Source organism: Bombus terrestris, chromosome 9 (genome assembly GCF_910591885.1).
Source record: "Bombus terrestris chromosome 9, iyBomTerr1.2, whole genome shotgun sequence".
In the NCBI taxonomy this organism is placed as follows: Eukaryota; Metazoa; Arthropoda; class Insecta; order Hymenoptera; family Apidae; genus Bombus; species Bombus terrestris.
In genome coordinates, this window is record NC_063277.1 from 2,294,545 (window position 1) to 2,317,970 (window position 23,426).

Genomic DNA, 23,426 nt, shown 5'->3' on the forward strand with positions numbered 1-23,426 from the left:
TTTCCTTTTCTCTATTTTAACTTAACGATCAATGAAGGTGACAGGAAACGATTCTCGACTAATTCAAAATATCCAATATTTCTTCTATCCACGATTCAGGTATACCGGAAGAAGAAATGAACACGGAGCACTGCGACACCACGAAAAATCAGCAACAATCAGCTTCGAATTCGGCTCAGAGTTCTATTACGAAGTCACGGAAGTCTCAACGATGCACCGGATGCCCAGGTTGCACAAACTCGTTCAGGGACACGCCCGCGCTTCCGGAACCTGATCAAACGAATCCAGGTGAGAGTAAAGTTCGCGCGTGGTTAGAGGACGTCAGATCAACGCCTCAGCGACGTTGGCGAGACGCGGAGGAAGCTCGGAAAGCGCTTCAAGAAAATACTAAAACCTTCAACAAAAACTTGGAGTATTTAAAAGAGCTGGCCAAACGAGAATTCGACACGGACGTGAAAGGTTTAACAGGAAAACTGCTTTCTTCGTGGAAGGATAATCCACCGATGCTGAAAACGTTCCAAAACGTCGCAAAAAGCGAAATCCTGGAGACAAGCGATCGGCATAGCGTTTCAAAACGTTCGACCAAATCGATGTTCGAGGAATCGAACTATTATTCGTCGAGGAACGAGGATTGTTCGATCAGTAATGGCAACGATGTCATTAATGCCAGAGTGAGGAATGCCATCGAAAATTCGTTCATTAAACAGATGGAAGAGAATGCAACGTTGGAGGAAGAGGCGGTGGAGAAAACAGACACTGAAAAGGAGAGAATCGTAGTCCGTAAGGACGAAGATAATAAAATGGAAGAGAGAATGGCTGTCAAGGAGAGTTCACTTGGAAAACAAGCGAATAAATTCAATGAAAATACAACACGATCGAAAAAGGAGCTACCGGATATGATCAATGAGCTTCCAGGTGCTAAAAATACAGCAAAACGTATAATGGATGCCGTGATCCGCGAAATGGTCGATGCAAAGGTACTAGAACATCATTCGAGATCAGGCAACATCATGGATTACGAAGTGGATAGTTTAGAACGGTCCAAGTCTAGCAGAAAGTCGTCTACTTCGCCAGAATCGACCGATCAATCGAGTCCAGCTTTATCCACCGCTCTGCCAATGGACGAGGAACTGACTATGCAAAACGCTGTGATTAACACTAGGACCGGTGAAATGATGGTACCGAATAAACTGAACAAGGATATCCTCGAAAGAAGCTATTACAATAGCCTGCCCGAGCTGATTTCTTCGCAAAAATCGGAAAGTTACTCGCTTGTTAGCGAAGTGTACGTGAACGACGGTTATGATAGTCCAGCCTGTAGCGACGATTCTGGGCCAGAAATCCAATACGAGCCCGAGAATCCTGGTCATTTAACTATCAAGGTTCAAGATTCGCCGAAGAACTACGTCAAGCAGGATGAATCTGAATACGAACCAGACACGTTGGATAGGAAACCGATGAAATTGAAGATCAACGACGACGTAAACTACGAAAAGGACGTTCCTGATGAGATCTATGTGGACTCTCTGGAAAGACCTGCTCAAATCCTCCTCAAAAGCAAAGGCAGTTTTCGCGATCAAGACTCGTCAAAAAATGGCTCGTGTTTGCAACGTGGCTACGGTAGCCTTCGAGAAATCTACGAAGCTAGACTGAAGTCGTGTCCCAGAGACTTGTCTAACAGCACCAAATCGCTAAATGGCCATTTGGATGACTCTATGTCCTGGAAGAAGTGTAAGTATTTAACGCCAGAGACCAGACAGTTGAAGAGGCAACGACAACCGAGTAACCAACCTGACGTGGTACCATTACCACCTATGGAGGACATTTATCAGCATCCGAAACCTCCGCGCCGCGTGAAGGACGCGAAATTACCATCAAACTCTCTGTCAAAAAACTGCTGGGACAGGAGTCCTGCCGAAGCGGGTGACCCTACGACCAGCAACGGTGCTCCTGTCCCGCTTGAACACACCCACGTAGGGACCACTGATTGTTCTTACTCCTGCAAGTCTCAATCGCCCGAGGAATCGATGACAAGGTGCAGACACCAATTGGAAGACCAAATCAGAAACAATTGTACGCGAGGCAAGTCAAAGTCCAACGTTTCTGCGTCATGGAGCAATCCTCGTAGTCATAAAGATAAAAAGAAGTTGTTCGATCAGTATCATAAACAGGATAACCAGAGGAGGAACAGCGAACCTCAAACTTACAAAAAGTATCTGACAAAACCTTCCAGAAACTGCGAATCGACCAGCAATTCCACCGGTCATTTATCCGGTTATCAGCAGCCACGAATGAAAGTAGAAGATAGCGGATACTTAAGCAGCACAGACAGCAATGGCTCGCACAAACAGCTACTGAAACACGAGGTGAGCAGCGTTTCGGAAACCGACGAGACAGAATCCGTATGTGACGGTGCGAGCGAAAGCGGCGCCGAAAGCGTTGGAACAGACAGCGTCTTCTTTGGAAATTTCCGCAGACTCTCAGGCGTGGAAATTGGAACGAAGCACACGTACCTTCAACCGTTTTGTACCAGGAATGAGAACGGTGTTTTAGAGAGGGCAAACTTTAGCACCAGCGATAGCGAGACTGAGAGTTTCATCACAGTTCTTCCGCCGTGTGGAACTAGAGAGCCAATTTAATCGTAAAGCTGTTTGATGAGTAAAGTTGTATTGTTTTTCTGTTATTTCGATATCCTGTAGCAAAGAATTGATTAGCATAAATTGTAGTATAATTATTGTACCTGTTTAGAGGTTGCAATTGATGATTGTGATGGTAATTGTAGAATCTTTTACGTCTTGTCTTTTTTTCTTTTTCAAAGACTATATAGTAAAATGAATGAAATGACTTGAAAATACAGTACTAAATACATTCAGAATGAGTAAAAATCAAAATTAAATTGCCATCTATCTACGTGGATAGATATTTTCACAATAGTGGCAATTCACAAACCTTCTCACAAAAGACATAATTAGTATTGCTTAATAACGCGTTTAAGGGCCAGTATTTTCATGTTTCTATTACTTCTGCACATTACATTGTATCTTTTACAGACAGTCCTAGATTTTAAGTAGAAACATAAGTAGAAGTTTCTTGAATTTATAGAATTATCTTTTACCGATTTTTTACTATTTTTGTTTAATGAACTGGTTTTCTTAATCTAAGGATAACTATGCCTAAAATCCTTTTTTACTTAATTGATAAAACGTGACAGACGCGTTTGAAAGTTCGCTGAACGGGTAAATGTACAGTTTAATTACTGATATTAAGTCTGAGTAAATCTGAAAGTAAGCTACTTCGCATTTACTGGTTTACCGACTCTTGATATACTTATATCATACGTTATGAAAAGGGTTACTAAATTTAAGGGAAGATTTATTTAATCGTATCCCTTATATTCTACCAAGAAGGAAATCTATATAAATATATCTATATATATATATATATATATGTCGGAGATGAAAGGACACCGAAGCCTTCCCTTTGGAATTTTAGGAAAATTCCTTAACACTGTGATTTAGATTCTACCATAGCCGTAATTAAGCAATTGTCGTCATTCGATCCGATTGTATTTGTTCGAGACTCGTGGTAATGAGCTTGGGCTCGAGGCGACAACCAGTCGCCGAACGTAGCCGCTGTCAAGGGATGAACGTTTTGCCTAACAAAGGTATGGAGTAATAGTATAGCTCTCCTTAAAAAGAAATAGTTACAGCAGCACTCAACAGTAAACATTCCAACGGTTTCTAGTAATTCTCCGGGTAAGATGATTAACAGATGTGGATGCATCTCCACAGTACATATTCAGCTAGCCTGAGGACCCGTTATAAATCTTAAGATTTAGTTAACTAAAGTCCTTCAAACAGACAAACAGTCTTTGCCCCAACTATGAGAAGATAGGGGAGATCTATTTTTCTCACGAACGACGCTTCCCGCAAGCAACTTTCCCTCAAGGGCGGCTAGCATCCTTCTCTAATCATCAACAATTGGAAATTGGCCAATTCACAGCAACGTCAATTTCCCTCACTTTTCGAACGAAGGCATCTCTCCACGAATTCGATGATCTCGTGTCCTTAGACACACCCCATCATAGTTTTCCTCTGCAGCATCATCGTGACGGAAAGTCATTCTCTCTCGCGAGGTCTCATTAGCGAGTTACATAGCGTCTTTACGCTCGGTGAATATTTTACGTTTTAACAAAGAGTTAGTTTAGTAATACTTGTACCATAGACAAGCAAGTTGAGTACAACTTGGGCTTTGGAAAAAAGCGCATTTTGTTATCCCGTTGACCGCGGATTCGTTATTGAACCTAGGATCATTGTCATTAGCTTCTCGAGTATCTAATTACCACGGTTACTTGTCAAATTCGATAATAAACATATTTGCACTAGTAAATATCTCCTCTATTGCATAACAACAATGTCTAATCCAAATGAAGATTCGTTTCACGCCCCTAACCCTGATCTTAATGTGAATCCGACATATACATATATATATATATATATATATATATAATTCGTTTAGAGAAGGAAAAAGGAATTGTGGCTAACGATACGTAGAAATTGTCATCGTAATTTAACTTGATAGTGAAGTGGCCGGAAGTGCAATATTATGTGGTAAAGATATAATAGATAAATAATTAAACAGATTACTGATATTCTTACTAGAATATTGTAATACTACAACTTAGAATTGCTAGTCGATGTGATAGTAATTTTCTTACGAGACGAAAAACAATTTTTATATCAAATGACATATAAAGAATTGATTACAACACGCACAAATAGGAAATTATATAAACAACGTAAAAGTTGTTTTGTTTTTACACCACCATGTAGTTATTCAATCTTGAATTTAATACGTTACTTTATCAATGTTATCAATACACTTGTTATTGTTATCTTTCATGGTTTCTATCATGAAATAAAAGAGATTATAACAACATTTTATATATTCGTCAAAGGAGACCTCGACTACTTACCGATGTTTCACATTTTATTTAATTAATAGTTATTTTATTTAATTTGGTGCTCATTGTTGACTTTATTGTTACAAAATATTACGCTTTGTTTAATAATGGCATTTATCACGAAATATAAAGTTAACTGTATTTGTTATTATCGAAATAGATTTTTACATATTTCCTATTTATGTATTTTATATTTATAGTATGTTACATCCTAATATATATGTACTTTCGTTATTCTATTAATTTATTATAGTCCTATATATTTATAGGCTAGGATAACAAATAATTATTAAACAAATAGGAACAAAACAAATAATAATGATTGTTATATGTTAGAGTTTAAAAATATTAATAAGAATCGTCGCGCCTCGCCTCTCATAATAGAGTAATCTTTTTCATATCAGAAGCGCACGCTTCAATGTACCTGCCAGATGTATATAAAATAGATTTTAATATATTGAATGTCTATAATGTAACAATATAGCAGTGCTATATATAATATATTTTATATTATTATATTATTATAATAGTTATATATATATACAAAATATTTTTACATATAATATATATAACTATTATAATCCATATATATATGGAATGTTTTATTTAACATATAAACGTACTTACACAGACTTGCGACTTAATCGATTACATCGAATGTTTTCAATGGCTACTTCTAAACCGAAGCTAAAGCGTTCTCAATAAAACTGAATTGCATATGTAAAAGGCAATTTTCAACGTCAATCGTAATCAGTTTTCTGACTGATATCACAGAAAAATATATGTAGATAAACTAACAATCAGTATAAGCATAATTCATTAAAAATTAATGCTACATTAATGAAAGTAGCTTTGACAATCACAAATATCTTGTACTGTATTGACAGCGAAGTTACAAATATTGTATATGCGATTAGTAATTAAAATCTAACGTTAATAACTTTGGGATTGAGAATCTAATTCTTAATATTCTCTCCCATAGATTCGGGGAACATGGTGTTGGCAGGGTTTTAGGATTTTAGCGAAACAGGATGTAAGTATTGTAAGTATTAAATATTAGGTTGCTAAAGAATAATATATCGACACGTTTATATGAAATTTTATAAAATACAAATTCTATTGAATTTTTACATAACTATAGATAAATTATTGTAAAACGAAGATTATACTGTGATTTACAGAACACACATAGAGAAATTTATGTTTATACATGTACAAAAATGTCAGATAGGAAATGAACAACATTAAAGTAAATGTCAAAATTATATATTAATATTATATATTCTTATTATCACTATATGTATTTATTTATATTTACATATAAGTAGATAATATATACAAATTTGTAAATGAACCATTGTTTTTTTTTTTTTTTTATTCTAAATATTAACATAGAATTAAAGATTCTGTGATACGATGTCACAAAAATGTTCGTTGTTTAAATTTTTCTCATTTTTTTATTCTTAAATTTTCGTTTACATCTGATGTATTGTCAATATGTCGTGACGATTCCGTCAACATTTTTGAAATTAAAACCATTAAATTGTCTTTAAATAATTGAACTAACTCTAGATTATCTTGGTAATCATTTTTACCTTCATATTTAATTATAAAGTGCACGATACTCCACAATATACTTCGAAGTTGTAATAGCATGTCCGCGATTCTGGAAAAAAACAACGTATAAAATAAAAGATAAGTTGGTCATGTAAAAAATATAGATAGAAATACGAACTCGGGTTTACACAACAAATTTAAATTCTTTATATTATTTATCCTAATACAAATTTGTTCTTCTCCGGTGGAAACATTGTTTTGTATCTGTAAGAAAAATAGCATTTAGCATTGTATAAACATATATTAACGGTTATATTTAAAAGAATACCTTTTCACACTCAACATCAGCTTCACTGAATAATAAAACCGATAATGGTGATATCATACTAGTATCAGAAACTATACAAGAATGTCTTTTAACAAAGTTCATCTTATCGATGTAAGTCAAAAGCTCACTTGGCCATGTTTTTCTATTGTAATTTACACTCTCGTTTTTAATTTTAATGACTTTGTTAGTCCTAAAAAACATAAAACTATATAAATCTTAGCTCTTTCTTGTATATTATAATTATGTGTATTTTTAAAAAATATATTAACTCAGCCATTAATATGTTTGCTTTTTCTGTGAAACATCCGTTTTTATATCCATAAGCATTTCTTTTTATCAAATGATTCGTAGCAGCAAATAAGATTGCTCGAATCAATTCATTATTATCAGAATATGCATCCAAATATTCAAAATTAGATGTCTCCGAAATCATTCCACTCCTTGTAAGATCATTTAGATATGTCAAAAACAGCTCTACAAATAAACAATATTTATTCCTAATATTATTATTATTATTTATTATTATTTATTTATATTTTATAGTTATTCCTATTATTATTTTTCCTCATATATATGTATAACAGACTTACTTTGTACCATACGAAGGATATTTTTAAACTCAATTTCATTAGCATTCTGCAAAGCAGCAGATAACGAATTATTACTGTACTTTATATGCTGAAAATATTTTAATATACCAATATGATCACTTGTTTCATGAAATTCCAACTTTTTTTCTTTCAAAACTCTATAGGAACTTGATATTCCCTCTAACGAAAGACTAGGTTTTAAAGAAGAAAATGCAGTGATTATTGATAACACAGGATTAAAACACCTAAAAAAATAAACTGAAATATACAACAAGAACTTTTTAAAAATATAAACATAAATATGTAGTATAAAATACATGGAAAAATAAGGATATCTTCTAGCAAAAATGTAAATTTTTACATACTGCAAAACGCAGGAAAGTACTATTGCTTTACTTAATTTCGGATGCAACGAAATATACGAAACACGTTCGCCCAAACTTGTAAGATTTTCATCCTTATCGAGAAAGCCAGAAATTTTCAAATTATTTACAGCAGAAATTATTGAATTCATATCCGGTGGATCAATCATATTATTAAAGAAATCCAATGCTTTCTTATCAGATAATGTTTTACTAATAATAATTGCTTCTTCCAATGGAATTTTTAATATCTCTGGTTTCGGATATTGATCTAATTTATTATATTGTTTTCGAGTAATTAAGTGATAACTTTCACCAGATTCTACACGTCCAGCTCTTCCTTTCCTAAATATTAATAAAACTATATTTTAATCTTTTCTTTCTTTGAAAATAAAATCACAACATTGCATAAAATAAAAATTACCTCTGACAAATATTGGCTTGTGATATTCGACTAAAATCTAAACTGGATAGAAACTCTTGTTTATTCCATCCTACTTCTCTCTTAACAGCAGTATCTATAACATATCTTATATCTTTGATGGTAATACTAGTTTCAGCTATATCTGTAGCTAAAATAATCTTTGTAATATTATCAGGAGCTGGTCTGAAAACCTTTTGCTGGTCATCATTTGGTATTTTAGAATGAAGTGGTAATATTAATAAATTATTAATTTTATATTGGAGCATGTTATGTAAGTTCTTAATTTCTTGCCAACCTGGGAGAAAACATAAAATAGCTCCAGGTGGTTTAGTTTCAATAATCCATTTTATTAGATGCACTATGTTATTGAAAGGAATTTCTATTTTCATAGGAGTATCCTGATTTGACGAGTTCTCATTTAAGAAATCAATATCATCCAAGAAATGCATTTTTACATGATGTAATCCTCCAAGGACATCAATAACTGTGGTGGAAAAGTATTGTTGAAATATATCTGTGTTTATACTTGCAGACATAACTATAAGTTTTACATGTGAATTGCGTTCCAACATATCTTTAAATAACATTAGCAACATATCTGTTTGTAGACTTCTTTCATGAGCTTCATCTATAATTATGTGTGATACTTCTTTTAATGTAGGATTATGTTTTAATTTTTGCAGGAGTATGCCAGTTGTGCAATATAAAATTGAGCCACTTGTTCCTGGCATTTTATTATTAAAACGTACATGATAACCTATTCTATTGCCTATTTTTTCATCCCTTTCAATCGCAACACGTTCAGCCAAAGAAATAGCTGATATTCTACGAGGTTGTGTCACAACTATATTACATTCGTGTATTTTATTCTGTTCTATATATTTATCCAGTATGAATTGTGGAACTTGGGTACTTTTGCCACAACCAGTGTCTCCTTTAATTATCAAAACCTGGTTATTTTCTAAAGCATTAAGTATTTTTTCCCTGAAAGAAGTTTTTAAGCAATAAATAATTTGATAATAAATGTTATGTATAGATATATAAATACATACTTATAATTAACAATAGGCAAATCTATATTTTTATAGCTTCTTCTTTTTATTGATTTATTCATTATTGAATCACTACTATGCATTTCAGCAAAATCATCATTTAACGAAAGATTACATTCCAATTCTTTTTTCGAATTGTCTTCATTAAGTTCGGTAGCACATGGTATTGTTATTATAGATTTTACTTCCTACAAATAATCATAATAAATAAAGATATTTATAAGTATTAAACAAACATTTTGGTTACTTATAAACCTTACATTATTAAAAGTATCAATCAAAGATTGTATTTTACTTGTGAACTCTGGTGAAAGATTAATATTAACAAATTGTTGAGATTTATGCAAGCTGTCTATACTTTTATAATCATATAATACAGGTTTCAAATTTTTAACTTTTCTATTCATATATAGCCAATCTAAACACATTAATGCTGCATCATGTGCAGCTTTCTTTTTGCTTGATGCTATATTGCAAAAGGATGCTTCATAAGGCCATGCAACATCAATGGTACACTTCATTTTATTAATATTCCCTGTTGAATGAATGACTGAATATGTATATGATATACATAACTTATTGAATTCTTTATTTACAACTTCATAGATAATGTTAAGATCGTTTTTAGGACATGGATGAACTTTTTCAAGACCTGAAATTTGAAATGAAAATATTATTGAAACTTAATTTTATATAATATCTGTACAATATACATTTGTATATTATTCATTAATTAAAGGAAATTGATATTATTTTACCATACTTACTTGTTTTCCTAGCTGCATAATCATTAAAATTTGGTACATTTGTATCTTGTTCTTCCTGTTTCTATTATGATAATTTTGTTGTTAATATGTTTATATACTACGCTACATTCATAATAACAAAAATAGTATGCTATATATTTAATTATACAATTTCTATATCATATTATGATTACATGTTTCATATTATAATTATGTTATATTTACCTGTGTAGAGTTATTTACTTCTCTAAGATTAGTTTTATCGATATTGAACTTCAATGAAAAAATAATAAAATGACATTAGATCTGACTGATTTGCATTCCTCGTATAATCAAAATTTGATTAACTACTTACATTATAAAATGTATCAGATTGTGCATTAATTTTTGATTCCCCTTTATAACATCGATAAAATGTTTGATGGTTATAAGACTTTTTTAAATATGATCTACACATTTTGTTTGTACAATAAAATATTAAACTGTTCAACAAAAATATTTTCGATCATTAATGTTATATGCCTGATTAAAGTCATATTATGAACTACTTACCGGTTACATAAAGATTTTCTTGAATTAAACATGATTTCAGATAAAATCACTTTCCTAAGTTTAATAGCAATTTTTATACAATACTGGTATTTGTGGCAATACAATAATATAACCTAATATAACAGAATTTGAAAAGTTAAATTCACCATCGAATATAGTTATAAGTATATATACTTATAAATTACATTTACGATATGATTTATTATATTTCAGTTTTATCATTTTGTTTTATTAAAGTATTTAGGATTTATGTAAATATTTTTAAAAGTCATAATTTTGCAATTCATATACAATGCAAATTCATTGCAATTTATATCTGAATTATACTTGTAAAAATTCAGAAAACTGTATGAGATATGTATGTATTATAGATATACTTGAAGTATATCGCATAATTCGTATATGAGTTTCGTGTCTACGTAATACGTGGTTTTAGATAAACGCCACGTCTATGATGATACCGATTGTAACTCGTTTACCGGTTAGTTAAGAGTGTTAAACGATAATCAACAGTGAGCTGAAAGAAATTCTTACGTGAAAAATATGATTAATCGTAGTTTAATTATATTGCTATGGAATATTGTGTTACTTTTCGGATTAAATATCCAATCTTTCGCTACTGCCAGCACCATTGATCCCGACTTGAATTTTAAGAACGTGGAAAAACATATTGATTTGCAATCTCAATTAACAAAAATTACAACTAGACTTATATTAGAAAATGGAAGTAAAGATCGACACATGCGGAATTTCCTTTTTTCACTGGAACCTGAACAAAAAAGTAGTCTTAGTTACATAGCAGCTTATAGAGAACCTATACGAGCTGAATTAAAGCTAACCAAGGTGAAGGTAAATGCTTATCCAGATGAAATTTTCTATCAAATTGAATTAAAAGACCCATTGTCTCCTGGAAGAACTATGTCTGTTGAAATTGAATGGATATTAGCTCATGAGCTTATACCTCATCCTAAAGAGATCACACAAAAAGAAAAACAATTAGTAAAATATATAGGAAATATTTATCTTTATGCACCATATAGCATAATGAAACAAACAACTACTGTATCTTTACCATCAAATAATATTGAGAGCTACACTAAATTTAAACCTGTTTCGCAGAGTGATGCATTTATTACATATGGTCCATATGAGAAACTTTCTCCATTTTCTTATGAAGAATTAAACATACACTTTGAAAATAATAATAAATTCCTCACAGTTACCAGACTTGAAAGGAATATTGAAATATCACACTGGGGTAATATAGCAGTAGAAGAACATATTGACTTATTACATACTGGAGCATTACTAAAAGGCTCATTTTCACGATATGAATTTGCCAGAGAACCAAAATCATTGGAAGCTAGTATTCAAAGTTTCGATACCATTTTACCTGCAGCTGCCTCTGATATTTACTATAGAGATGAAATTGGTAACATTTCAACATCACATACTCGTATTAAAAAGGATTCAGTAGAACTAAATCTTCGCCCAAGATTTCCACTGTTTGGTGGTTGGAGAATTAAATATATAGTTGGATATAATGTACCTAGCTATGAGTATTTATTCCATTCTGGAGATCTATATACTTTAGAAATGAGATTGTTGGATCATGTTTTTGATGATATGATTGTAGATGAATTAATTGTAAAAATTATCTTGCCAGAAGGTTCCAAGAATATTGAATTAAGCCTTCCATATTCTGCAACACGTTTGCCAGATTCTCTTCATTACACATACTTAGACACTACTGGTCGTCCAGTAATTTCTGTTACTAAGAAGAATTTAGTTGAGAATCATATTCAGAATTTTAAACTAAAATATACGTTTCCACGTATATTGATGTTACAAGAACCATTGCTTGTAGCTGCAGCTTTATATTTATTATTTTTATTAGTAATTACTTATGTAAGACTTGATTTTTCAATTGACAAAGATGAAGTTTCAGAAAGTAAATTAAGAATTGCTGGGCAGTGTGAAAAGATCTTAGCTGCACAAGATCGTAGAGTAACTTCTTACAATGAACTAGATGATCAATTAGCATATCTTAAAACGAACAAAGATGCTAATGCATTTCTATCTGTAGTAAAAGGTATTAATCAAGAATATAAGAGTGCAACCAGTTCTATTAATGAAATTGCACAACGCTTGAAAGGAGAATCAGGAGATGTATATGATCGTATTCAAGAATTACAGAAATATGATAGAACTTTAAAAGAACTTTATAATCAACAACAAGCATTGTATGTAGACAAATTAGTACCAGGCAAGATAGGACGTCAACAATTTGTAGAAGCAGAAACAGCTATTACAAAGAAAAAAGAAGAATATGTTGAAAAAATAAACTCTATCATAAAATCACTACACTAATAACATTTTCCTGAATACTTTCAGTTAAAAAAATATTTGAGAACAAGAGACTCAATAAAAATAATTTAAATAGGTTATAATAATAAGTTGAAAGAACGTTTCCTTTGCAATGAATTAAAATTTGTAATAAAAAAATTGTAATAAACATAATTTGTAATAAATATATATTATAAATTATACATTTTATATTTTTATTATCCATTTAGTTATGATATAATAATGACGTATATTTTAAGTCGCTACTTCGAAGTAGAGGATTTATATCTGTAATTCTTTATAAAGGATTACAGAGACACAATATATGAAAGTATTTAGTATACTATAAGTACAAAATACATATACTTGCTATGCTGAAATGAGAATAGAAAATAATGTAAAGTACCTCCAATAAAAATTACATTGATTTTCACAAAATATAATTGTACTTAAATTCATTGCATGTACAATAAATGACAAAAAAATATAATTTCTATTTTCATAGCATGTCAAATATCCACTCATATGTTAGTATGTATACAACGCCGGTTAAATAAGACACCTGCTAACCTTTCAGACAGCATCGTGTTTAAGAAAACTGTCATTTCACTGATAGGTTGAATGCTCGGTAGTAGAATGAGTAATTTAAGAAAATTTATAGGTAATTAAATTCTTTACTCAGTAATCGCATTAACATTTTAATAATCGACGTTTATGCATGAACTACAGTGTATCTTTGTGTCTTTTTGGGAAATATTTATAAAAAGGTTATACTTTAACAAATAATATATTCTACCGTTGTTAATTTTAATGCAGACATCGGGGCCAATTTGACAGATCCTATGTATCAAGGAATTTATCATGGATCACAAAAACATCTACCAGATTTGAATAAAGTTTTAGAACGAAGTTGGAGTAATAATATTTCAAAAATTATAATCACTGCCGGTAATATAGAAGAAAGCAAAAAGGCTCTTGAAATAGCACGAACAGATGGTGAGATGCTTTTGTATAAATAATGAAAACATAATATTAATTAAGTATAACTTGGTGTACTGTCGCGTCTCTCTATCACAGGCAGCTATATTTTATAATTTTCAAATTCTATTTTTTATGTAGAGATATTAATGTTTTAGAAACAAGTACAATGATTTTGGTACAATTAACATTTTATGCACCTTACAGGCTTTCAACTGTGAGGGTAAAGACTTATTGCTATAATGTACAGCTACTGTTTATTTCTTATTGTTAGACTGCAATACAATCATTGCATATGAAGAAACCAGTGAAAGAGAGATGCAATGGTGTTGTGATTCTATTCTCTAACTACAACAACAAAATGCATGTCAATGGAAATACCTAGGTACATATTATATTATTATCTTTTCTCTTTTGTTGAATTTATTTATATATTGACTGTTACATATATTTCAGAGCGACTATTTTCTACAGTTGGTTGTCATCCAACACGTTGTAATGAATTTGAAGAAAGTGGCAACCCAGAAGCATATCTCAAATCACTATCGGATCTAGCCGCAGACAATAAAGATAAAGTTGTTGCTATTGGTGAAATGGGACTAGACTATGATAGGCTGCAATTTTGCTCCAAAGATATTCAAAAGAAATATTTTGAAATGCAATTATCTTTATGTTCCACTTTAAAGTTACCAATGTTTCTACATTGCCGTAATGCTAGTGAAGATTTTGTAAGAATTTTAAGAAAACATAAAGATACATTAACAGCTGGTGTTGTACACTCTTTTGATGGTAACCCAGAAGAAGCTAATTCCATTTTACAAATGGGGTTGTACATTGGTATCAATGGATGGTATGTTAAATAAGTAACATATTTATTCTATATCAAATAATTAACACACGTGATGTTATTTATAGTTCTCTAAAAACAGAAGAAAACCTTTTCGCTGTTACAACTATACCATCAGATAAATTGATGATAGAAACTGATTGTCCATGGTGTGAGATAAGGCCTACACATGCTTCTGCAAAAGATGTTATTACTCATTTTCCATCCATTAAAAAGGAAAAGTGGCAATCTGATAAAATGGTCAAAGGAAGAAACGAACCATGTACCATAGTGTAAATATATTGATCAATTTTTAAATTAAAATTTGCAATGATTGTGATATAATTATAATTAAATTATATTTACGTTGCATACTTGTTAAAAAGCAAAAAGGTTTTAATTATGGGATGAAATATATATTATTATTTGATTTCTCTTTACAGCCAAATTTTGGAAGTACTTGCGCGAATTAGAGACGAAGAAGAGGAATATTTATGCAACCAAATATATAAAAATACAATGAAAGTCTTTTTTCCTCATGAACTTTAACACAGTAATTCAAACTGAAACATTAACTTCATAATCAGTGTGCGTTTTAGTATTGCACGCTCATACATATAATCAGGGAAAAATGCTGTGAAATTATATAAAAAAAAAAAATAAACATAATTTCTACTAAAATCATTTCTGAAAAGGAAGGAAATGAAATACATTTTTACACACATAGTTCTATGGATGTGACGAGTATCACATTCCACTGATCTCTTTCCATATAAAACTTTAATATTTGTTTCTCCTTTTTTGTTAAATTTATCATTGTCACTATAATCATCACCATTAGAGTTGCATGATTAGCGCTATTATATAATTATAATAATAATTATATTACTATACATATATTTATCAACATTATTCTATATGTCCTATGAATATTATTATTATTATTGCTGTATCCAATGACATTAAGTTAATATTTTACATGTACTATAAAATCAACAATAATCTATAATAATCCAGCTTTATTTTTGTAAAAAAATGATAATACCAAAAAGTAATTTTATTTAATACATTGTCCGATTTATAAATCAACTTGTTATTATATTATTATTCAACACCATATTAGAAACATTAAATGAAAATATATTAATGAATATACAAATAAGAGGTTTTAAGTTTGGTACTACATACATATAGTGTAGTCTATATATTACTTTAATAATTATTTTGACAATAGTAACTTAAAAAGAAACTGACATTTTCATTAAATTTATGGATCTTAATATCATACTTAATGGTATGATACATTTTTCAAATATCACAGGTAAAATCGCCGTCACAATATATTTGGAAATGTATAATATCAAGTTCGGAATTGTAGAACTAAATGCAGAGGTATGAAAGGAGATTTTTTTGATCACCGAAAAAATTCGGTATGCAACTTTTAATAAATTTCATTCATGGAATTTTAGAAAGTGTTTGCACCTTTTCATACACCCAATCATAAGTTTGACTCGCTAATGTCTGTGTGGTGTCAATAGCTTTTGAGGCATAATTTTGCAAATTTTCTGGGCTTAATTTTCCACTAAAAACATAATATTATAAAGTATAACTCTTCATACTTCAAAAACTTTTTATGTACTTACACAAAGACATTATGTTCTAGCCATTGAAGTGTTGCAGTTGAGCGTTCATTCAACTTCTCCACACATAAATTTGAATAAAGTTTTACATATTCTAAACCTTGATTACTTCGTAATTTAATTTCATCCAACATTCCCGGGACATAATACTCTATCTATAAAGCAAGTATTTACTCACAGTATCTACAACTTATATATTGAAATCATTAAGACTTACTGTTTGTACAATCAGTGGACCATTTCTTCCAATATATTCTGCAATATTACCATAAACTTTAAGAGAAAGATGTTTCATTAAAAGATAAGCATCTCCTGCTAATTTAATATAAGGTTTACATGTTTCAACAATTGTTTTATAATGTTGTGGTGAAGTATCTTCTATAAATTCAAGTGCTTTAGTGGAATATTCTTGCACTACAATCCATGACTGTTGTCCATAGGCAACTAATCCAGTTCTTTTTAAAAACTTATTTACTAAAAAGATATATTATAAATATAAAAATTAATATACTTAAATAATATTTCAAACAGACTGAATATTTCTTTTTTTGTATATAAATATGTACGTATATTGTATGTATGTACATATATATATATATTTACCTTTAAAATCATCATGTTTGTATATATCATAAGCAAGGATGGCACTAATAAGAAGTAATAACAAAATAATTCCCTTTTTCCAGGAATATTTCTTATTAGCAGAAGCTGTCATTTTTAGTAATAAAGCCTGTAATAAAAGTGTAATAAAACAATGTATTACATGTTAACTTATTTACCACTTAACATAACGAGTCTAAAGGTCAATATCAATTATCAAAAGAGCTATCTTATTACAGATGTATATATGTAAATGAATTTAATTTCTGAATACGTACTTTTTATTCACAGAGTTGATGAAGAAATGAAAATATTTTCTAAATTATTTATTCTAAAATATTGTCTGTACTATGTATCTTTGTACAAAAAAGGAATGACGCGGCGAATGATGTTAATGTCGCCAGTAGCGATACTGAAGGGACAATATGCGATCGATAGTCCCCTTCCGAAAAAACAAACGTACCTAACCTACACTATATTTAAAATTCAGATTTCTCAAAATCATTCAAATATTACACTCACGATTTTTCAAAATAAAAACAAGCTCAAATGCAAATTTTGCAGGTTATTACTGGAAAATTATACAGGTATTTAAACGTCTTTCCTCGTTCGCAAACAGGCAATTAGCCTACACGCGATTTATACGTTACGTAGTATTCTGCTGACACTCATGCTTTGCGCATATACGTGTGTATACGTATGTATAAGGCATGAATACAATAATCAAATGTTACGTGGATTATTTCCGTATTTCAAGACATTTGTCACACACAATGCGTATAAAACATTCTAATTTCGGTAAAAAGTATTATTTTTATATAAATATTAAATATATATATTTAATACAAAAACAAATATTTAAATTTACCTTGCATATCTTACTACAATTATTAGCAAGACCTTCATCTTTGCCTTTTTTCCACCTTTCGTTAATTGTCTGAAATTCTATACATGTTTCTTTTAAACATTTTGTTTCTAATGTTATGTGCAAATCATGCCATTTAGCATCTAAAAAAAATTAAATGAAATTAAATTTAATAAATCCATCATATATATATATATATATATATCAACTATAAAGTTAAATCATTACTCTTACCAATATGCATTAAAATCAAATAAGATTGATATAAATTTTTGGCATAAACAGACCTCCACACAAAGAAACAAAATGGATCTGTAGCCAAACAATTCACAAGTGCTTTGATTAATTCATCCCTATAGTTTGTATCTATCTTCTGTGTAACTTTTGTAATTAACAATTCAAATAGCTTCACATAACTTATATTCTTATTTTTAAACATTATTGACTAAAAAGAATAAAAAAAATTATGTCTATTTCATACTAAAATGGTGTTTTGTATTAATATAACACTCAAATACCTACTCTTAATTTTTCAATGCTGTTATCGATCTCCCTGCTTACAGAAACAGGAATATTAAATTTCCCAGAATATGTATCTTCTATAATGTCAAGATAAAGTTCTGGTTTAAGATCATAACAGATGTCATGCCCAAATACAAGATCATTCAAAATTTGTGCTACATAACTACAGTAACTCTTTGTCTCTAACATAGGAGACATTACTTCATGCCATACTTTCAAACCCACAATTAAGTTTCTTCTACCAGCTTGTGAGATTGCCCACAATAAAGAAAGACCAATATTTTTTCTATTTTGATAGGAATTTTTTACACGGATCAATTTAGAAATGTTAGCAATTGTCATTTCAGGATTAATACGTGCTAGAAGTTGTAAAAATATTTTGTGACCCACAGCAGGTGATCCTTTAACCATATCAATAGCCATTGTAGTAAGAGTATTTTCATAAAAAAGTTGGGCTGTTTGTTTGCCTGCCATATCAATTGCTTTTTCTAATGTGGAAGAAATTGTTTTAGGTACTATACTTAAAGGATAGTCTTTAGGCTTCCCAGAAAAGACTGCATCTTCTTTATCAACAGGTATTTTTATATTAAGGAAGGCAGCAAGATCTTTTAACCAAATTAATGGAGCTTCAGGAAATTTAGTTTGACTACTAGTAAAAATATTTCGAAGCTCTTCTGCATTAATCTGTTGGAAATGATATTTCAATATCAATAAACTTATCTGTAAATTATACAAAAAGAACATTTTTTAAAAGTATATATATATACCGCATTTAATGCATCTTTTATAGACTTTGGAGGTTTTTCCTTTGGTTCTTGCTTCTTTTTCTCAGATTGTTGCTGTTTCTGTTGTTTCTTTTTCTCTTCATTCTCTTTCATTTTATTTTCTTTCTCCTTTGACGGCTTTTTATTTTCTTTGTTATTATCCAAATTATCATATAATGTTTTTACTTGACTTAAGGGAACTGAAAAAAGATAAGTTTTGAACTAACATACTTTCATCTGTATAATGCAATAAACATATTTTCATCTAGAAACTTTATTTTTGAAGGTATATATAATGCAAATTTTACAATAACATTTTATTTGAATAAAAGTGTTTAATATAAATTTTAAGAATTTTTATTAGTAATAGCAAATAAAAGTGATAACAATTTTATACAAAGTCGAGTAGAGACACTTACGAAAATCTTCCACTTTTGGTACATTTTCAATAAATTTTTTTTTTTCTACTTTTGTAAGTTTATTGATCTTGCCATTGCTTTTGTCTTTCTTATTTCTTCCAACTATTTCCCATCCACCAGACGACATAATGCTATAAATGCAATAAACAAATGGATAGCTAATAATGCTATTAAAAGGTACTGAAGTGTTTGTTGGCAGTTGGTAGTTATGTTGCTGTCCGTATATCGTAGGTACGTGGTCGCGCATGCGTAGAGAGTTGCCACGCGCTACTCTTTCATGACATAACTTTCTTAATCCTTTTATAGATAGGTAATTAATAATAACATGTAATATCTATATTATCATGACATTTATTATAAGTAATATAAGTAATTATGAAATATCCAATTTATCATCAACTAGCAAATAACTAGTTAGAAACTAACTAACTCAGTTAGAAATTTCTTATTTTCACTTCATAATAAATATTGATATTATATTTATAAATATATATAATTTAGCGTTTTATATATTCAATTATGTAAAAACTGTAACGTGTTCCTGCTATTTGAAAAGAAAGAAATCAAAGAGTTTTTTCTTAAAACACAATATTTCTCATTTAATTAAATACATAAAATTACAATGTTTACATGAAATAATACTTTTAGAAGATATTATTGTAGTAAATTAGATGTAATTAAAAAATAAATATACAATTTTATAAAGTTAATTTTTTTTTACATCGTCAATGAATCATAAACAAAATTTAATTTTCATATCATTCCTGTTTCAAGAAAAAGTAAAATAAATAAGAACAAATTATATGATGTAACATAGATATGTAGTATGAATATGGTCAGACTCTATTCTTTGGTATGATAGTATGTAATACATGCTACACAGATTCGTACTATAGTTATGTCGTCTCTAACACTTATAATCTATGTTGTTCGTTGTATGGTATGATCATATTTTATATGTGCTATAATGCGACGATACAAGAGAGAATATCATGTTGTAAATATGTTCAAATTAAGTATTATTTGACTGAATAAAGATAATGTAATAATACAAAATACTATTTGACTGAAACATATATTATATATCCTCTAATAATCAAAAAATAATGATAATTAAAGAGTCTTATTAATTTCTTTAACCTTGATAAATTGACATCCTGTGAAAAATTGTTGCTCGGGATTATATGCTAACAAAAATGCATTTTAAAAATGAATATCGTAGATCCATAGATGAATACAAACCTGCTGTACCGATAAAAAGAAAAATGAGCCTTTATTGGATCTTAGTAATCTTAAGAATCATATTAACTCTTATTCCTCAAACAGGATATATTCATCCTGACGAATATTTTCAATCTATCGAAGTCATATCTGGTAAGTACAATAATATTATTGTCTAAGAATAACCTGATTAATTTATATGTTTATTTATATGTTAATTTATAATATAAACAAATTATGGGGGAAATTTATATTTTGTAGGGGATTATTTTGACATTGACGTCAACAAACCATGGGAATTTAATTCAACATTTCCCGTAAGAACTGTTTTAATACCACAAATCATAGTTGGTATGCCATATTCAATTTTGAAGAGACTTTCAAAGTATACAGTTTTTTATTTGGGTATATCATTGAAATCGCCATATTTTCTTATATCATTTCCACGTTTGTTAGTATGTGGCTTATCTTTTATATCAGATTATTGTTTGTATAAAATCTGTTACATATATGGTCAAAATTACAAAATAAGACTGATCATTTATGCCAGTTCCTACGTTATGCTTGTTTATGCTACTCATACATTATCAAATACTATTGAACTGGTGTTAACAGCTTTATTATTATATTATACATCATATTCTATGGCATATTCAGAAAAGGTACCAACATATATACTATTATGATAGGAATTTATAGACTGGTTCATAAAGTGGTACTTTTATCATTTTAGGTAGTTGTTCAAAGTGATTATCTATCAGATAAATATAATGAAGCAAAAACTGGTATAGAAAGAGTAAAATACTACAAACTTAAAACTACATTGCCGCCACATTCTTTAAATCATTGTATAAAAATTGCAACAGTTACTGTGATTGGTATATTCAATAGACCAACATTCATTGCATTTGCCTTTGCTCCTATATTCTTTTGGCTACAGAGAGGTTTAGGTTCAAAAACTGTAGGTTTTGGAGACTTTCATGCTCGAATATTCACCTTCATTGCCTGTGGAATACCTACCACTGTTTTTTTTATTTTAGTTGATAGCTTTTATTTTGGTTATTTAACAATGGCAGAGATAGGTAATCTTGACATTAGCATGAACAACTTTGTGGTAACACCACTGAATTTTCTCAGATACAATTCAAATACTAAAAACCTACAGGATCATGGCTTACATCCTCATTATTTACACTTGATAGTAAATGTACCGCTTTTATATAATGTTCTTGGAGTTATTGGCCTTTGTACATTTGGAAAACTATTATACAGGTAAATATCTCAATAGTATTGTCTACAATCAAAGGTTAATGATGCAAAATAATTGATAAAGGACAATTGTCGTTTACAGTGGTTTAAAAGCACAATGGTTAAATTTACCACGAATACAAAGTGTTGTTGGTTTAATGACAACATCTTTTATTACACCTATCATATTATTATCAATATTTCCTCATCAAGAGCCTAGGTTTATTATACCAATATTATTACCTTTAACTTTTTTATATGCACCAAATATAAGTCAAACATCAGGAGTTGACACTATCGCACGTATTGCAGAAAATGATGAGTCCTCAAATGCATTTACAACAAGAAATAAGTTGAATAAACTACAGATCTTTTGGTTTATATGTAATATTGTATTAACGTTCTTTTATGGATTTGCTCATCAAGGTGGAGTTTTACCCTTATCATCCCATATAGCAACTGAATTAAAAGCAAAACCAGATCTTACGCATATACATTTATTTACATCTCACACTTATTCTGTACCAACAGCACTTTTACATTTAAGAAATACCAAAAAGACATATGTAAGCAGTGCAAATCATAAATATAAATTGATAAAAGATTTTTATCTTTATGAACAAGGATCAAAATCTTTAAGAGATGTATGTAATGTTATTGCTTCGAAACTTCGTGAATGTGAATATAAGTATGTTACCAAGAAGGTACCATATAGATTGTATTATGCTCTTCCTGCCACAGATTTGGAAGAGTTTATTTTTATTCAAAATAGTATAAATTTATTCAATTATCATATTGCACATAAATTTTATCCGCATGTTACAGTTGAAAAATTACCGTTTTCAAAAGCTGTTAAAAATATTACGCGTTTAACAAATCTAACCACATTTTCAGTGAATAGATTGACTGAAATTATGGATAACATACTTGAGGTTTTTCAACAGTTTCAATTGTTATTAATACGAATTGAATATTTAGTAGATAATAGATATAAAAATATACATATATCATGAAAGGAATTATAATTCATAATTACAATATTTTAATTTAATCGTTAAATTAACGTAATACCTATTTATTTACCATTTAGTCACTATAATAACTACATTTGTTACTATAATAAGAAAAAATATATGATTATTTCATATAATATGAAAACATATTTGTAATTCTTAACAGTGGAATAATATTATACTTAAAACTTACATTAAACAACCCGTAAGATTATCCTAAATTAGGATCCATATAAGATATTTAAAATATGCATTATTAAAATTATTAAAAATAAAAGTCTAAATATATGTACAAAAATTATTTAAACCAAATAATGTTGTAATATTAAAATCAATATGTGTTACATTACAATCTACATTTCACTTTCAATAAAATTATTTAGTACCATCTTGAATATACTACTTATTCA

The 23,426-nt window shown here is 29.7% G+C and overlaps 6 protein-coding genes across 8 annotated transcripts in view; 4 read left to right on the forward strand and 2 right to left on the reverse strand.

Moving 5' to 3' along the window:
* LOC100651957 overlaps positions 1-3,588 on the forward strand; it is a 67,465-nt gene extending 63,877 nt beyond the window's left edge. The window contains exon 10 of the mRNA XM_012311399.3: positions 100-3,588. Within this exon, the coding sequence (XP_012166789.2) occupies positions 100-2,639 (2,540 nt within the window). The 3' untranslated portion in view covers positions 2,640-3,588. The remainder of the gene's footprint in view (positions 1-99) is intronic.
* Positions 3,589-6,349: 2,761 nt separating this feature from the next.
* LOC100646951 (ATP-dependent RNA helicase DHX30) lies at positions 6,350-10,747 on the reverse strand. Of its 2 annotated transcripts, XM_003397507.3 has the most exons (13): positions 10,575-10,747; positions 10,378-10,504; positions 10,248-10,295; positions 10,044-10,104; positions 9,537-9,928; positions 9,277-9,464; positions 8,225-9,208; positions 7,804-8,145; positions 7,439-7,683; positions 7,118-7,322; positions 6,849-7,038; positions 6,699-6,784; positions 6,350-6,629 (listed from the first exon to the last, which is right to left on the reverse strand). In XM_003397507.3, the coding sequence occupies exons 1-13, from the start codon at positions 10,604-10,606 to the stop codon at positions 6,413-6,415; spliced, it is 3,117 nt and encodes a 1,038-aa protein (XP_003397555.2). In that variant the 5' UTR covers positions 10,607-10,747; the 3' UTR covers positions 6,350-6,412. The 2 variants fall into 2 exon arrangements, with proteins under 2 accessions (XP_003397555.2, XP_048264366.1); XM_048408409.1 differs by lacking the exons at positions 10,044-10,104; positions 10,378-10,504; positions 10,575-10,747 and having other exon boundaries at positions 10,248-10,267.
* A 242-nt stretch (positions 10,748-10,989) lies between these two features.
* LOC105666025 (dolichyl-diphosphooligosaccharide--protein glycosyltransferase subunit 1) lies at positions 10,990-13,123 on the forward strand. The gene has a single exon (XM_012311397.3). The coding sequence runs from the start codon at positions 11,118-11,120 to the stop codon at positions 12,942-12,944; it is 1,827 nt and encodes a 608-aa protein (XP_012166787.1). The 5' UTR covers positions 10,990-11,117; the 3' UTR covers positions 12,945-13,123.
* Positions 13,124-13,197: 74 nt separating this feature from the next.
* Positions 13,198-16,134, forward strand: LOC100646830 (deoxyribonuclease TATDN1). Its single transcript, XM_003397506.4, has 5 exons — positions 13,198-13,581; positions 13,737-13,916; positions 14,355-14,748; positions 14,814-15,017; positions 15,168-16,134. The coding sequence occupies exons 1-5, from the start codon at positions 13,542-13,544 to the stop codon at positions 15,271-15,273; spliced, it is 924 nt and encodes a 307-aa protein (XP_003397554.3). The 5' UTR covers positions 13,198-13,541; the 3' UTR covers positions 15,274-16,134.
* Positions 15,914-19,755, reverse strand: LOC100646711 (transmembrane protein 214-A). Its single transcript, XM_048408410.1, has 9 exons — positions 19,535-19,755; positions 19,119-19,315; positions 18,352-19,035; positions 18,064-18,274; positions 17,833-17,972; positions 16,968-17,094; positions 16,582-16,838; positions 16,368-16,519; positions 15,914-16,306 (listed from the first exon to the last, which is right to left on the reverse strand). The coding sequence occupies exons 1-9, from the start codon at positions 19,659-19,661 to the stop codon at positions 16,180-16,182; spliced, it is 2,022 nt and encodes a 673-aa protein (XP_048264367.1). The 5' UTR covers positions 19,662-19,755; the 3' UTR covers positions 15,914-16,179.
* Positions 19,756-20,423: 668 nt separating this feature from the next.
* On the forward strand, positions 20,424-23,411 carry LOC100646590 (GPI mannosyltransferase 4). Of its 2 annotated transcripts, none has more exons than XM_020864662.2 (4): positions 20,424-20,908; positions 21,017-21,072; positions 21,489-22,027; positions 22,107-23,411. In XM_020864662.2, the coding sequence occupies exons 1-4, from the start codon at positions 20,719-20,721 to the stop codon at positions 23,014-23,016; spliced, it is 1,695 nt and encodes a 564-aa protein (XP_020720321.1). In that variant the 5' UTR covers positions 20,424-20,718; the 3' UTR covers positions 23,017-23,411. The 2 variants fall into 2 exon arrangements, with proteins under 2 accessions (XP_020720321.1, XP_003397552.1); XM_003397504.4 differs by having other exon boundaries at positions 20,425-20,908; positions 21,017-21,417.
* Positions 23,412-23,426: the final 15 nt, after the last annotated feature.

What these genes read in the sequence shown, in the direction of transcription:
- LOC100646951 (XM_003397507.3), bottom strand. Translation starts at nt 10,606, where the DNA reads ATGTTTAATTCAAGAAAATCTTTATGTAACCG. An exon ending in AATCTGATACATTTTATAAT is followed by an intron (nt 10,296 to 10,377) that starts GTAAGTAGTTAA and finishes TTTTCATTGAAG; the next exon opens with TTCAATATCGATAAAACTAA. An exon ending in CAAGCCAATATTTGTCAGAG is followed by an intron (nt 8,146 to 8,224) that starts GTAATTTTTATT and finishes ATTAATATTTAG; the next exon opens with GAAAGGAAGAGCTGGACGTG.
- LOC100646711 (XM_048408410.1), bottom strand. Translation starts at nt 19,661, where the DNA reads ATGTCGTCTGGTGGATGGGAAATAGTTGGAAGAAATAAGAAAGACAAA. An exon ending in ACCAAAAGTGGAAGATTTTC is followed by an intron (nt 19,316 to 19,534) that starts GTAAGTGTCTCT and finishes ATCTTTTTTCAG; the next exon opens with TTCCCTTAAGTCAAGTAAAA. An exon ending in ATTGTAGTAAGATATGCAAG is followed by an intron (nt 17,095 to 17,832) that starts GTAAATTTAAAT and finishes CTTTTATTACAG; the next exon opens with GCTTTATTACTAAAAATGAC.
- LOC100646590 (XM_003397504.4), top strand. Translation starts at nt 20,719, where the DNA reads ATGCTAACAAAAATGCATTTTAAAAATGAATATCGTAGATCCATAGAT. An exon ending in ATCTATCGAAGTCATATCTG is followed by an intron (nt 20,909 to 21,016) that starts GTAAGTACAATA and finishes TATATTTTGTAG; the next exon opens with GGGATTATTTTGACATTGAC. An exon ending in TTTGGAAAACTATTATACAG is followed by an intron (nt 22,028 to 22,106) that starts GTAAATATCTCA and finishes TGTCGTTTACAG; the next exon opens with TGGTTTAAAAGCACAATGGT.
- LOC100646830 (XM_003397506.4), top strand. Translation starts at nt 13,542, where the DNA reads ATGCTCGGTAGTAGAATGAGTAATTTAAGAAAATTTATAG. An exon ending in TAATTTAAGAAAATTTATAG is followed by an intron (nt 13,582 to 13,736) that starts GTAATTAAATTC and finishes ATTTTAATGCAG; the next exon opens with ACATCGGGGCCAATTTGACA. An exon ending in AACGAACCATGTACCATAGT is followed by an intron (nt 15,018 to 15,167) that starts GTAAATATATTG and finishes TTCTCTTTACAG; the next exon opens with CCAAATTTTGGAAGTACTTG.
- LOC105666025 (XM_012311397.3), top strand. Translation starts at nt 11,118, where the DNA reads ATGATTAATCGTAGTTTAATTATATTGCTATGGAATATTGTGTTACTT.